Source organism: Scyliorhinus canicula, chromosome 8, assembly GCF_902713615.1.
Source record: "Scyliorhinus canicula chromosome 8, sScyCan1.1, whole genome shotgun sequence".
Lineage (NCBI taxonomy): Eukaryota > Metazoa > Chordata > Chondrichthyes > Carcharhiniformes > Scyliorhinidae > Scyliorhinus > Scyliorhinus canicula.
The window spans coordinates 47,292,643-47,308,927 of NC_052153.1; the positions used below are offsets into that span (position 1 = coordinate 47,292,643).

A 16,285-nucleotide genomic window follows, 5' to 3' on the forward strand; every position below is an offset into this window, starting at 1 on the left:
AGTCTCTACTGTTACAATTGGCTATTTGACTCTATTTTGGATATTTCATATTTTTATTTTTCTCTTGCCCAGGTATCTAAAGTAAGCCCAATGATCCATCATCGATAGAATAGTACTTTCAAGAAATTGTTTTACTCCAATTCCGTCTTTTATAATAACGTAATCATTTGTCAGTCCTCCGGTATGGACAACAGCATATGATATAGCTGGTTTTCTCGGGTGTACCATACAGCTTTGTGAATTAGCCAATTTGTCCGGTTGCAAACATTTTTGAGAGATTGATATAGATATAGAAAAAGTCCATATTTCTTGGGATATGCTGCATTGTCTTTCTGACTATTGTCTTTTGTAAAGTGGAAATCTGTGAACGATTTAATCTAAACTTCCAGAGTTGATCCCAATAGGTTTTTAAAAATTACTGCTTACCAAAACGAAAGTTGATTTGCGAGAATTGCATGATATTCAAACAACTGAATTTCCCTTTCAGGAAAGAACTCAACTTGCCTTTCATGTATTCTTTGAAGCAACTGCTTTATCTTGGTATTAATTGCAATTTCAACAGTTCCATCAGTATTTCAAATACCATGTTCCAGTCTGACTTTAGTTTAGCAGATCAGTATTTAGTTCTTATCTCTTATTGAAAGGTTTTGGCAGTGTATCGACAGGTGCTAAAACCATTTTAAGTTTTCCAGAAGATTTCTATTTGCAACTTTCCAATGTGCTTGTATTTAAGCCAGCCTTGAGACTGACATTCTGGTTAGTCAAATTTTACTCTCTCATGAACTCCTGTCAGGTCACATGGAGTCATTGTGGGAAATGCTTGCTTAGGTTTGGAATCTGCATTTATTTTAACATTCATGCCCACAACAAAGGTTAAATTTCCATAAGGTCACATGGAGTCATTGTGGGAAATGCTTGCTTAGGTTTGGAATCTGCATTTATTTTAACATTCATGCCCACAACAAAGGTTAAATTTCCATAAGGATTTATTGGTCTGTTATGGAGCTGTATAAAATGCTCATTACGGCACAGTTAGAATACTATGTGCAGTTCCAGTCGCCACAATAGAGATTGCACTAGGGAGGATGTAGAGGAGATTCACCAGAATGTTGACTGGACTGGAGAATTGCAGCTATGAAGAGAGGTTTGTTAGGCTTTGTTTTGTTTGCTTAGAGTAGAGAAGGCTGAGGGGGTACCTGATTGAGGTGTACAAAATTATGAGGGACATAAATAGGGTAGGTCGGAATAAACTTTTTTCCCCTTAGTAGTGGGATAAATAACCAGGGGGCATAGATTTAAAGTAATGGGGAGGAGTTCTGAGGTAAAATATTTTCATCAAAAAAGTGGTGCAAATCTGGAAATCACTGCCTGAAAGGGTGGGTCACAGTAAGAACCCTCAACATTTAGGAAGCATTTAGACGTGCACTTGAAACACCACAGCATAGACTTCCGGTGGTGGCGATGACATAGGAAGCCACACATTTGGGAGCTCCCGTTTTAAACGGACTTTCCGGCTCTTTTTAGAGCCCAAAACGGAAATTTTTCAACGTCTCCCGGTGGGGGAAGTGTGTGCTGGACGACTTTCTCCGCAGTCCATGACTTGAACTCTGAGTGGAAAGGGGGAAAAAACGGCAGCAGCTCCCAGAAAAAACGGGGGAAGGAATCCAAGATGGCGGCCGGCGGAGCTCCAGAGGAGTGGAGGGTGTGGGCCCAGGAGCAACAAGCTGCTCTCCTGCGCTGCTTTACAGACTTCAAGGCTGAGGTACTGAGCTCTCTGCAGGAAACAAACAGAAGGTTGTCGGAGATTCAGGCGACATCCAATTTAAGGTGCTGCACCGGGCCCACATGTCCGGGACTAGGATGAGTAGGTTCTTTGGGGGTGAGGAGAGGTGCACCAGATGTTCGAGGAGTCCAGCGAACCACGCCCATATGTTCTGGGCATGCCCAGCACTGGAAGGGGGGTGTTCCTTTTTGTAGTGTCTATTCTATAACTTTATATTGTGTTAATTTGCGGCGTTGTTAAAATGCTGTGTTGTTCATGGAGGTGGGGCGAATGTTTATGATTGTTAATATTATTGTTATTTTTGGTATTTTACTATGGTGCGTTATTGTTGTATAAATACAGAATTTTTCAATAAAAATTATTTAAAAAAAAAAAGAAACACCACAGCATACAGCTTGATGGCTGGCAGGCACGATCGGCCGAAGGTTCTCTTTCTAGCGTCTCAAATTCTGATATTAGGGGCTGGTTTAGCACAGTGGGCTAAACAGCTGACTTGTAATGCAGAACAGGGACAGCAGCGCGGGTTCAATGCCCGTACCGGCCTCCCCGAACAGGCGCTGGAATGTGGCGACTAGGAGCTTTTCATAGTAACTTCATTGAAGCCTACATGTGACAATAAGCTATTATTTATTATTAATTATTATTATGTTTGTCATGTTCCATGATTCCACACCAGAAGCTAATTAGTGCTGTGGTTTATCATTTCAAAGAGATAGTAACTGTAATGTTGTCTTGAATGCAATAAGCTTAAATTCAGAATTATAAGGATTTGGAATCTGCAGCAACTTAATGCATAAATTGTCAGACAAAATGTTGAATGGTTCTTGAGCAATTCCTGTTTACTTTTAAACCAAGTTCATGAAACATTGTCTTCTGAAATTAACCCAACTCAACAAATCAAAGTAAAATACCCTAAAGTCGCCAAATTGGGGTGGCATTATGGAAATTAGCAAGTAGGCACGCCAATTACTCTTTAATCAAAGTTTTTTTTTGCTTATTCACCAGGAGAACAACACAGTCGGATTCAGTGCAATGTTCTGCCTGAGTCTAGCAAAGCAGTAAGACATGTAACATTTTCAACCAATAGGTTTTCAGACGCAGTCTAATCCCTCAATTTGCATGTCAACACACTGATATTATGATAGTTAAATTTTCATTTTAAACCATTGAAGGGGCAGCATTTCTAGCCAATAGAAAACAGGGTATGTGGACCAATAGAAAACGAGTATTTTCAATCCTTCGTTTGCATACCTTATCTCCCCACCTGTCCTTGGGTGGTTACTGCAGTTTACACAGAATCCATTTTTGTTTCGGCTATATCCATCTGTCTCTGCAGACCCACATCTTTTGCTAAGGAACAGTTTATTATGGATTCCACAGCATTGTGGTGCAGTGGTTAGCACTGCTGCCTCAAGGCCCTGAAGACCGGGTTCGAACCCGGCCTCGGGTCACTGCCCGTGTGGAGTTTGCACATTCTCTGTGTGGGTCTCATTGTCACACCCAAAGGTGTGCAGGGTATGTGGATTGGCCACGCTAATTTGCTCCTTAATTGGAAGAATTTTTAAAAAGTTGCCATATGGAGCCATTTTTCACTTTCCAATAATATATCAAAAGTTTTATTCTAATGAATTGGTTTACAAATTGACTCCCAAGTAGTTAATTGAATTTAGCACATTCTTGTTCTGAGATTATTGAAGATAAATGAACAATATGTTCACCTACCTTGTGTACATTGAAAAACATTAATACTCGAACATTAGCATGTTTCAGATTTATCCTGTAGACTTAATTACCTGCAAAGACTTGCATTCAAAGTATCGTATTGCATCTTTGACTTTGTCTATATAAATGTTTCTGGAACCCACCTCTCCATTCATCTGAGGAAGGAGCAGTGCTCCAAAAGCTAGTGATTCCAAACAAACCTGTTGGACTTTAACCTGGTGTTGTAAGACTTCTTACAGATTTATTTTGACATTTCTGCCGCCCTCCTTTATTATTAAACCGAATTGGGGTGCCTGGGTGATATTTAATTTTACCATTTGTTTTGCTACATGTTGAAATACGACTTTTATGCATAGTGCTGGGAAGCATGTAAAGTTTAATGGAATTTAGGAGAAAGGTTTATCTTTTAGATCATGACCATAGCCTAACACTTCCCAAAAAGCACATTTAAATTTACCTTCCAGCAATAGGAAAATGGATGTTGTCAAATAATCCTTTACTGATTTATGCAATATGTATTGAAATTATATTATGAAATATGATTTTTTTTTTTGCATAGTGTATAGAGAACCAGGCAGAACTGAGAAGTCTACAGGACAAGCTAAGATTGAATCAAAATGTGGAGGTGAAGCTAAAAGGAAGTCTGTCTGAATTGGAACACTTGTTAAATGAAGAGAAGGAAAAGGTTTGAAAGATTTGAATACTTCCTACAGTTATGTAAGGATAGAAATTACAGTGAGAAAATTGACCAATCAGTCATGATTCTGTTCCTAAGGGCGGCATGTGGCGCAGTGGTTAGCACTGGGACTACGGCGCTGAGGACCCGGGTTTGAATCCCGGCTCTGGGTCACAGTCCGTGTGGAGTTTGCACATTCTCCCCGTGTCTGCGTGGGTTTCACACACAAGATGTGCAGGTTAGGTGGATTGGCCAAGCGAAATTGCCCCTTAATTGGGGGGAAAAAAAATTGGCTACTCTAAATGTATATTTTAAAAAAAACTATTCTGTTCCGATTCGGGTCCAGGGGATTTATCAACCTTCAATCCAATTAAATTTTTTAATACTACCTCTTATTATTAATGCTAATTTCTTTCAGTTCCTCATATTCACAAATCTTGCTTGTGGAAGTAGTTGAGTCGGAAACATTAGGGACCTTCAAGCGGCTATTGGATAGGTACATGGATTACGGTAGAATGATGGGGTGCAGATTAATTTGTTCCTAATCTAGGACAAAAGTTTGGCACAACATCATGGGCCGAGGGGCCTGTTCTGTGCTGTATTTTCTATGTTCTGATCCCCTCATATATTTCTGGGTGATTTTCTGCGTCTTTCTCTGACAAAGTAAATATTTAGTTCCTTCACATTTCTTTATTTGCCATTATATATTCTGGCTCTGCCTGTAATGGACCCACCTTTCTCCATGCTAATCTTTTCCTTTTCCCACACCTAAAGAAGCTCTTGCAGTCCCACTTTACGTGCAAGCTTGCATTCATATTAGAATCATAGAATTTACAGTGCAGAAGGAGGCCATTCAGCCCATTGAGTCTGCACCGACCCTTGGACAGAGCACCCTACTTAAGCCCACGCCTCCACCTTATCCCCGTAACCCAATAACCCCATCTAACCTTTTGGACACTTAGGGGCCAATCTACTTAACCTGCACATCTTTGGGCAGTGGGAGGAAACCAGAGCACTCTGAGAAAACCCACACAAACACGGAAAAAGTGCAAACTCCACACAGACAGTCACCCGAGGCTGGAAATAAATCTGGGTCCCTGGAGCTGTGAGGCAGGAGTGCTTTTTTAAAAACGCATTTTATTCAAACTTGTATCAAAGTAAGTTACAGTAAATAAACACCCCGGGAAACATTCTTCCTAACAATCAACTATACAGTTTGTACAGATTTTTCTCCTTTTTCATGTCCCCTCCTCCCAATCACCCACCCCCCTGCGGTGAACAACTCCTCAAATATAGTCACAAACATCCCCCACCTTTTCTCAAACTCTCCTGCTGAGCCCTTTAACTCATACTTTATCTTCTCTAACCGCAGGAAGTCATACAGGTCACCCAACCATCCGGAAGCAGCAGTCGCAGGGTGTATCCCGGCTGTCTAGGGAACCCCTTCCAGACCTTTCATGCAAAGTCCCGAACCTGTAGAACCTGAACTCACTATCCCTCGGCAGCTCTACCCTCTCCCATAGCTCCTCCAGACTGGCAAACTCTTCCTCCAAATAAAAATCCCTCACCTTGACCAGCCTCATTTCCCTCCACCTCCTGTATACACTATCCTAATCGTTCCCATATTCTCCATCGGATCCGCAACATACAGTAAGAGGTCATCGGCATAGGGTGACACCCTATGCTCCCTCTGTCCCCTCATTATCCCCTGCCACTCTGCCCACCCCCTCAGAGCCATCGCCAATGGCTCTATGGCCAGCGCAAATAGCAGCAGTGACAGCAGGCACCCCTGCCTCGTACCCCTGTGTAAGTCAAAGCTTCGTGAGCTCATATCATTCGTCCTCACCCTTGCTCTTGACGCCATATACAGCAACCGCACCCATGCCCAAATCTTGGCCCAAACCCAAACATCCCAAAACTTCGAGCAAGTACCGCCACTCCACCCGATCAAATGCTTTCTCCCCGTCCATGGACACCACCACCTCCGGTACCAGAGCTCTCGATGGATTCATCACCACATTGAACAGCCGTCTTATAATACTCGTGAGCTGCCTGCCCTTCACAAAGCCTGTTTGATCTTCTGCAACCACCCCTGGACACAATCCTCCATCCTCCCCGCCAACAACTTAGCCAATACTTTCACATCCATGTTTAATAGTGATATGGGTCTATTCGACCCACATTCCACCGGATCCTTCCCTTTTTTTGGGATTAGTGTGATTACTGCCTGCTTCATCGTCTCTGGCAACTCCCCCTTCTCCAGTGCTTCATTAAACGCCCCCAACATATGTGGTGCCAGGTCCGCCACAAATTCCTTATAAAATTCTGCTGGTTACCCATCCAGCCCAGGGGCCTTCCCTGACTTCATACCCCTGATATTATCCAGCACCTCACTCAGCCCCAGGGGCTCCTCCAACGCCTGCCTCTTTGCTTCCTCCACCTGACGAAATTCCAGCTTGTCCAGAAACCTCCCCATGTCCCCCTCCTCTCCTCCTGGGTCTGTCTCATAAAGTTCCTGGTAATATTCTCTAAATGCCTCATTTATCTTCCCTGGCTCTGACACCACATCCCCAGCCCCAGTCTGGTTCTCCAATATTTCCCTGGATGCAGCCTGCCTCTGCAGCTGGTGCGCCAGCATGCGGCTCGCCTTCTCTCCATACACTCATTGCACCCCTCTTGCCCTACGCAGTTGCCCTACCGCCCTCCCCGTTGTCAGCCTGTCAAATTGCCCCTGCAACTTTTCCTCCTCGCCAATCCCTCCACGGAGGGCACCCTCTAATATTCCGTGTCCATTATCTCGCTCACTAGACCGTCATGTTCCGCCCTCCTTTCCTTATTCGCACGAACCGTAAATGAGAGAATTTCTCCCCGGGCCACTGCCTTCAGTGCTGCCCAAAAAATGCCCGCCGACACCTCCCCATTCTGATTGAACTCCATATAATCCCTAATCGCCAATCGCACCTTATCACAAAACCTCCATCTGCCAACAGCCCCGAGTCAAACCTCCACCCCGGCCTCTGCTCTCGTCCCGTACTGAACCGAATATCCAGCCAGTGGGGTGCATGGTCCGAGATAACTATCCCCGCATACTCTGCCCCCTCCACCCCAACCAAAATCTCCCGACTCAGTACAAAGTAATCAATCCCCGAATAGACCTCATAGACGTGTGAAAGAAGGAATACTTCCTTCCCCCTGGGTTCTGAAAGCGCCATGGATCCACCACACCCATCCTCTCCATAAACCTCCCCCCCCCCCCCCAGTTCCCTTCCCATTCGTACCCTACCCTTCGACCTGGGGCTCGATCTATCCACCCTCTGCTCCAGGACACAGTTAAAATCTCCTGCCATGATCAGACTGGTACGTGGCCAATTCCGGGATTGCTGCCGGCAACCCGCTCAGAAGACCCACACCATCCCAATTTGGGGCATACACTTTTACCAACACTACCTTTGCCCCTTCCAATACCCCACTCACAATCTCATATCTCCCACCTGGATCCCTAACCTCATTCGCACTCACTAATCCTATTTTTTTGCTCATTAAAATCGCCACACCCCTCTATTTCAAATCGAACCCCGAGTGAAAAACCTGTCCAACCCATCCCTTCCTTAACCTAACCTGGTCCTTCACACGGAGGTGTGTCTCCTGCAAAAAGACAACCCCCGCTTTCGAGCTCCTGAGGTGCGCGAACACCCGCAACCTTTTAACCGGCCCATTCAGTCCCCGGACGTTCCAAGTTACCAACCTTACCGGAGGCTTGCACCTCCAATCCCCTCTACCATCCGTCATCTTCCCCACCTAACTCCTGCCTCTTTAATTCCACTCTGCACCTAGCCCATCCCGGATGGCCCTTTCTTCGCCCTTGACCATGGCATCTCTCGCCCCCTACCGCGTTGCAGAAACCCCCCCCCTTCTTGGCCTTCTCCCCCACCACCTCACTTCCGTTCACCAGCATAACCTGCTAGCGCGGCTGCCCCTGCCCAAAGGTACATCCTAATGACCCCCCCCCCCCCCAAAATAAGGTGAAAATCCCCCAATCCCTAAACCCACTTCAAACATGCTCCCGACCATTACATAGTGCCAGCACCCCGATTTCCAAGCATTGTCCACTCAGTTCTCCCTTTGAAGATAAAACAAAAAACTGCGACAGTTTAAAAAAGATAGCGGCCGCACTGCGCATGCGCGTCCGATCGTCAGCTCGCATGCGCGTAGATTTTGCGCATGCGCACCGATCATGCGTGCATGCGCAATGCAGCTGAATTTTTTTTGCATGTTCACGGCTATTTAAAGGCCGCTTGCAGACGGCGTTATTAAAAGCCGGCTGCTGCGCGGGGATTTGCGCAATCGGAACGCCGCGAAGGAGGCCTCCGCAACCCACCCGCGGGTCGTGCCCCCGAGTTTGAAGAACATTGACTTTCGCCTTTTCATTAGAATTCCACCCGGCTAGCACCCGAGTCAGGATCTGTGTAAAAAGAGCCCATTTCTGTGACTTTGAACAGGAACAGCCCTTTCTGTGACCAATCATTCCATGGTCACAAGCGGAAGTCGAGGCAGCAGTGCTAACTACCGTGCTGCCCATGTTCTCTTCCGGGTGCTCTGGTTTCCTCCCACAATATTCTCTTCCCTTTTTCAGTTTTTCAGTCATTCTTTGGATTCTAAATTGCTCCCAATCCTTGAGCATACCACGATCTTTACTTTTTTTTAGCCACGAGAAAATTCATGTTCCCTGTTTTTATGACTTGGAGGAACATATATTTGTTGTAGACCATGTAATATTACTTTAAATACTAGCTATTGCTGATTTACCATTAAATCTTTTCATGTATTTTCTCAATCCACCATAGCCTTTTAATTAAAATAAAATAAAAAAAATAAGTGAGAATATTGCAAATGTCCTAACTGCAATCTTCCAAAGTTTGACTTGATTCAGGAACTGTTCCTTCACATAAAAAAATGATGTTTGGCACGCCACTATTAAAGAAAGGTGAGAGGGGAAACTAGGGAATTATGGGCCATTTATCCTGACATCTGTTGTTAGCAAATTGCCATAACCTATAATTCAGGATTACAAATGTATACAAAATAATAGCAAACTACTGCAGATGCTGGAATCTGTAACCAAAGAGAAAATGCTGGAAAATCTCAGCAGGCCTGGCAGCATCTGTAGGGAGAGAAAACAGCTAACGTTTCTGTGGCCATTAGCACCCCGTTTCCCTGGGTTTATGTGGCTATGACTCATCTTTAATTCTCACTCCACAGTATAAATATTTCCAACTTTCTCTGTCTTTTAGCTTTGACATATGGTCATCTGGACTTGAAACGTTAGCTCTTTTCTCTCCTGACAGATGCTGCCAGACCTGAGATTTTCCAGTATTTTCTTTCTGGTTCCAAATGTATACCCTTGTTTACAGAATTGCAAGGATGAATTCAGCAACTACAGACCGACCAGTTTAACCTTGGTGGTGGGTAAGCTTATAGAAACAATAATCTGTGACAAAATTCAGTTGCGAAAAGTCAGATCAAATTTGTTGAGGCAAACTGTTTAATTAATTTGATTGAGTTTTTTTGATAAGGTTTACAGAGAGTTGATGAGGGTAATATGGTTTAAATGGAGCACATGCATGTGTGTTTAATGAAGTGCTGCATAACGTGCTTGCCAGCAAAGTTGAAGGCCCTGGAATAAACCGGGCAGTAGCAGCATGAATACAAAGTTGACTAAGTGACAATAAATAGTAATGGTGAACATAGTTTTTCGACTGGAGGGGAAAATACATTGGGGTTTACAGCAATTTTTCTTCTCTTGGGGACATTTGTTCAGAATCCTTTTCCAAAGCCTGCCTCGGTGACAATTTTCATGACCTGTCTTCCTGGCTGAACCGGGGCATCCTGTGTATTCCCACGAATAAGGTTAAGTCTGAATGGGACAAGGTAACTCCGACTGTGGGCACCCTCTGACTCGGGTGCTAGCAGTCTCTTCCCTCTGTCTGTTTCACCCCCAAATTGCCTGCTACATCTTGCACCCCATTTCTGGAGTCAAGTTCCTAATATCACCCTATAATTGCAGGTTTCCTAAGGGCCAGTATGCTCCTCGTACATTCATAATTTCCTTTGTTCAGATTTAGGACCCTAGTTAAGAATGAACCATATCACTTCCAATTTAAGACCGTATCATTGAATCATAGAATTTACAATGCAGAAGGAGGCCATTCGGCCCATCAAGTCTGCACCGGCTCTTGGAAGGAGCACCCCACTTAAGCCCACACCTCCACCCTATCCCCATAAACCAGTAACCCCACCTAACCGAAGGGCAATTTAGCATGGCCAATCCAGCTAACCTGCACATCTTTGGATTGTGGGAGGAAACCGGAGCATCCGGAGGAAACCCACGCAGACAGGGCGAGAATGTGCAGACTCCGCACAAACAGTAACCCAAGCCGGGAATCTAACCTGGGACCCTGGAGCTGTGAAGCAATTGTGCTAACCATTGTGCTACCGTGCTGCCTCAAGTTGGGTGACGATAAATGTGATAAAACTGAGATGAGCTGCCAAGAGTGAACTGGATGCAGCTTTGACTAGGAAAAACTATCAAATCTGAAGAAGACATTCAAAGATTAAAACTCTATGGGTATAGTCCTGTTGTTCTCTTTCCCCCAACCCACCCCACCCAAGAAAAAGTATGGTACTGCCAAATCGAGAACCATGGTTACCCTGATGCACGTAGACCAAGATAAAGCAAAAAAGAAAGCTTACGGCGGTCACAAGAAGCCTCATGCGGTAGAATGCCCTGAGGATAGAAAGTGAAGTAAAAAAGGGGTGAAGTAAAAATAGAAATTAAGAGCCCAGAGAGGATTAGAAAAAATACTGGCAGGGAAATTCGGACGGCGTTTTACCAATATAGTGAGAGCAAGAGAATAACTAAGGAAATTAGGGCCTATTAGAGATGTACATGGTAACTTGTTGGTTGATTCAGGAGATGTGAATAGGGGACACAAGCGTACTTTGTCTTGTATTCAATAAGAAGGGCGATGCAGACATTCTAGCTAAAGAGGAGTGTGTGTAATATTACGTATAATAAGCATAACAAGAGAGCAATGCTGGAGAGACTGACATTCATGATTGTTGATAAGGCACCAGGGCCAGATGGATTGTTTTCCAATCCTGAAAATGAAATTAAATGAAAATTGCTTATTGTCACGAGTAGGCTTCAAATGAGGTTACTGTGAAAAGTCCCCAGTCGCCACATTCCGGCGCCTGTTCGGGGAAGCTGGTACGGGAATTGAACCGTGCTGCTGGCCTGCCTTGTCCTGCTGTCAAAGCCAGCGATTTAGCCCTGTGCTAAACCAGCCCCTATTCCTCTAGATACACTTGGGGTCCTAAAGGATTGGAGGTCTGCAAACTTTGTACCATTATTTAGAAAGGGTACGCAGGATAAGCCAGAAAAGTACAATCTGACTCCCGTGGTGGGAAAATTATTGGAAACTATTTATTGAGAGACAGAATAAGCTGCCATTTAGAAAGACACGTTATCCAGGATTCTTGTCGGCTGTTGCAAGGCTTATATAACATAGACTACAAAGCAAAGCCGAGTAGAATTTCCAGCAGCAGCACACCCCTCCCCGATGAATTTGATGCATTCTAAGCTCGCTTCAAGCAGAAAACCATCAAACTGTTGTCAACTGCCAAGCAGCCTCTGACACACCCATACCTATCATCACAGCTTCCGAAGTCAGATCGGCCTTCTTGAAAGTGAACCCTCTAAAAGCAATGGGTGCTGACGGATACTCTGGTCACACACTCGGATTCTACGTGGACCAACTGGTGATGTGTTCGTGGACACCTTCAACCACTTCTTACTCCGTTCCATCGTAGAACATAGAACTTACAGTGGAGAAGGAGGCCATTCGGCCCTTGAGTCTGCATCGACCCACTTAAGCCCTCACCTCCACCCTATCCCTGTAACCCAATAACCCCTCCTAACCTTTTTGATCACCTAGGGCAATTTATCATGGCCAATCCACCTAACCTGCACATCTTTGGACTGTGGGAGGAAACCGGAGCACCCAGAGGAAACCCACGCAGACACATCAACTCCAGAATATCTTGACCATTGCAATTTGCATACTGCCACAAATGGTCCACAGCAGACTCTATTTCCCTGGCCCTACACTCATCCCTGGAGCATCTCGACAACAAGGACTCCTGTGTCAGACTCATTCATTGAATACAGCTTTGACTTCAACGCCATAATTCCAGCCAAGCTCCTATCGAAGCTCCAAACCTAGGACTTGGCTCCTCCCTGTGCAACTGGATCCTCGACTTCTTGATCCATAGACCACGATCAGTAAGGATAAACAACAACTAAACAACAACACCACCTCAAAGATAGTCCTTAATACCAGGGCTCCGCAAGGCTGCGTACTTAGCTCCCTACTGTACTCCTATACGCATACAACTGTGCGGCAAATTTTGGCTCCAACAAGTTTGCTGATGACACGGCCATGAGTCAGAGTACAGGAGGGAGATAGTAAACCTAGTAGCTTGGAGAAATGATAACAATCTCCCTCAACGTCAGTAAAATTAAGTACAAAGAACAAAGGAAAGGAGAGCACAGGAACAGGCCCTTCGGCCTTCCAAGCCTGCGCCGACCATGCTGCCGCTCTAAACTAAAATAGTCTACACTTCCGGGGTCCATATCCCTCTATTCCCATCCTATTCATGTATTTGTCAAGATGCCCCTTAAACGTCACCTATCGTCCCTGCTTCCACCACCACCTCCGGCAGAAAGTTCAGACACCCACTACCCTCTGTGTCAAAAAAAAACTTGCTTCGTACATCTCCTCTAAACCTTGCCCCTCGCACCTTAAACCTGTGCCCCCTAGTAATTGACCCCTCTACCCTGGGAAAAAGTCTCTGACTATCCACTCTGTCTATGCCCCTCATAAGTGAAGTATTGTACACATCAATGATGCCGAGGTGGAGATGGTCGACAGCTTCAATTTCCAAGATGTGCACATCACCAACAATCTGTCCTGCACCACGAATGTTGATGCTACGACCAAGAAAGCACAACAGTGCCTATACTTCCTCGGGAAACTAAGGAAATTCAGTATGTCCACATTGACTCTTACCAATTTTTACAGATGCATCATAGTAAGCGTCCTATCTAGCTGCTTGGTATGGCAACTGCCTGGCCCAAGACCGTAAGAAGCAAAGTCGTGAACACAGTTCAGTCCATCACGCAAAACTGCTTCCCATCCATTTACTCTGTCTACACTTCCTGCTGCCTTGGTAAAGCGCACAGCAAAATCAAAAACCCCTCCCACCCAGGTTATTCTTCTTCCAACTTCCATCGGGCAGGAGATACAAAAGCCTGAAAACACTCACTAACAAGTTCAAAACACATTTTCCTGCTATTACCAAACTCCTGATTTACCCTCTAATGGACTAAACTGATCTCTTCGCAAACCTTCTATACTGAGTAGTGCTATACTCCATATGCTTCACCCAATGTCTGTGTCTAGTATTTACAATGTGTATTTCTGTATGTCCTGTGTTTTTTTTCATGTATGGAATTATCTGTCTGGACTATGCACAGAACAATACTTTACTTTTCACTCTACTTCGGTACACGTGACCATTAATCAAATCCAAACCAGGAGGATTGATGAGGGAAGTGCAGTGAATATTATGATGATTTCAGTAAGGCATTTGATGACGTCATGCATGGCAGACTGGTCTGAAAAGAAATCTTGTGGGATACAGGGAAAGTAGCAGGTTGGATCCAAAATTGGTTCAAAGATAAAACAACGGTAATGATCGATGGATGTATTTGCAAATGGAAAACGGTTTCCATTGTGTTCCACAGTCTTGGGGGCTCTTGCTGTTGGTTGTATATATTAATGGTTTGGACTTAAGGTGGGAAATTTGTTGATGACGCAAAATTTATCCATGAAGAGGATGGCTGTTGCTTCCAGAAGAGGATGACTGTTGCTTCCAGAATTATACCAATGCTTTGATTGAGTGAGCAGAGCAAATTGAATTCAATCTGGAAAGGTGTGATGTAGGGCAAACAAAGTAATGGAATACTGAATAAAAGGAATGACATTGAGAGAGGTTGAAAAAGTGAGAGACTTTGGAGTGCATATCTACGGGTCCCTGAAGGTGGCAGGAGAGGTAGATAAGGCGGTAAAGAAAACATGTGGATCGTTTTCCTTTATTGGGTGAGGTAATGAATACATAAGCAGGGATGTAACGGAACTGTATAAAATGCTCATTAGACCACAGTTGGAATTTTGTATGCAGTTCTGGTCAGCACATTACAGGAAGGATATGTTTGCTCTACGGAGTGTGTAGAGGAGATTTACAAAAATGTTGCCAGGTATGAGTAGAAACAATCCTCTGGTTGTTTTCCTTTGTACAGAGGAGATTAAAGGAGTGACCTAATTGAGGGGTCTAGTTAGGGTAGTCAGAAAATAATTGTTTCCCTGAGCTGAGGGGTCGATTACCAGAGGGCAGAGATTGAAGCTGATTTGTAGAAGGATTAGAGGGGACATGAGGAAAAGCTTTGTCTCCCGGGGCATGGTGGGTATGTCACCCAGAAGGTGGTGGACATCTGGAATTCACCAGCTATTGTTGTGGCTGAAACGCTCAACTCATTTAAAATGTACCTGTATCTGCATCTTGAAAGTGTAATCACCTGCAAGGCTACGGCCCAGGTGCTTGAAAGTCTGATTAAAATGAGCGCCTCGTTTTGTTTCTGGCAGACGCATAAATGATGGGTTGAGTAGCCTCTCTCTGCACTAACTTTTATGGTTGTGGTCACTGTTTCCTAATGGGCTCCATTACAACAATAATAATAATAAGCTTTATTATTGTCACAAGTAGGCTTACATTAACACTGCAATGAAAGTACTGTGAAAAGCCCCTAGTTGCCACATTCCGGCGCCTGTTCGGATACACTGAGGGAGATTCAGAATGTTCAATTCACCTAACAACACGTCTTTTGGAACTTGTGGGAGGAAACCAGAGCACCCGGAGGAAACACAGACACACGGTGAACGTGCAGACTCCGCACAGACTGTCCCAAACCGGGAATCAAACCTGGGACCCTGGTGCCGTGAAGCAACTGTGCTACCGTGCTGTCCTAAAAACGAGCAGATCCCACCAAGATTACCAGTCACTAGTAAACTAAGGTTACTAGTTAACACTTGCTCATTGGATGATACTAAATCTAAAATCACTCCATTCTTTGTTGGTTCCTGAACGGACTGCTACAGAAACCCATCTCATACGCACTCCAGAAACTCATTCTCTAAAACATTAGTGCTAATTAGATGTACGTAGTCTACAAATAAATTGAAATAGCCGATTATTACTGTATTACCCATGTCACATGCTGCTCTAATTTCTTGATTTATACCATGCTCTGCAATGCCACTACAGTTCGTTAGCGTATAAACTTCCCATCAATTTGTTACCCCAAGCTATTTCTTAGCTCTACTAAAATTGATTCTCCATCTTGATGCAACAAGCTAAGATCCACTCTCACTAATAGACTTATTTCTTCCTTTGTCAACAGTGCTACCCATCTCCTTTCCTCCTCTACCTATCTTGGGATGGAGAGGGGCACTACTTGCTTGGTTTTCTTCGACTGTCTGGCAGCCTTGAGTCTTTAGTGATTGCCGTGGGAATTTTTTTTGACTTCACATTGAACACACAAAATACCTGCTCAACACTTCTGCCATTTCTTTATTTTCTGTTTTTAATTTCTCAGCTTCATCCTCCAAGGGGCCAACGCTTATTTTAGCTATTTTCTTTTCTTTTTATATACTTGTTGGAGATTTTGCTATCTGTTTCTTGTTTGTTTTCTTTTATAGTCCAATTTCTTCCTCTATTTTAAGTCGATTGTGCTGGTTTCTAAAAAGTACGCAATTTTTTTGACCTACCACTAAATGTTGTAGCATTGTGCACCTTTTCTTTCAATTTGATAGTGTGGTGAATGTAATATGATAATTCACACTGTCTTTGTAAGCGCAGTAGCGTTATCCGACCACTAGGGGGAGTAGCTCTGGGAATGCTCAGGAGATTGTACAGGGCTCCGCCCA

At 44.2% G+C, this 16,285-nt stretch overlaps 1 protein-coding gene across 7 annotated transcripts in view; it reads left to right on the forward strand.

Annotated features, from left to right (window-relative positions):
* Positions 1–16,285, forward strand: part of cenpe (centromere protein E) — a 187,293-nt gene that overhangs the window by 113,523 nt on the left and 57,485 nt on the right. For all 7 annotated transcript variants that reach the window (XM_038804475.1, XM_038804476.1, XM_038804481.1 and 4 more), the window contains one exon: positions 4,065–4,190. In XM_038804475.1, coding sequence (XP_038660403.1) covers positions 4,065–4,190 — 126 coding nt within the window. The remainder of the gene's footprint in view (positions 1–4,064; positions 4,191–16,285) is intronic.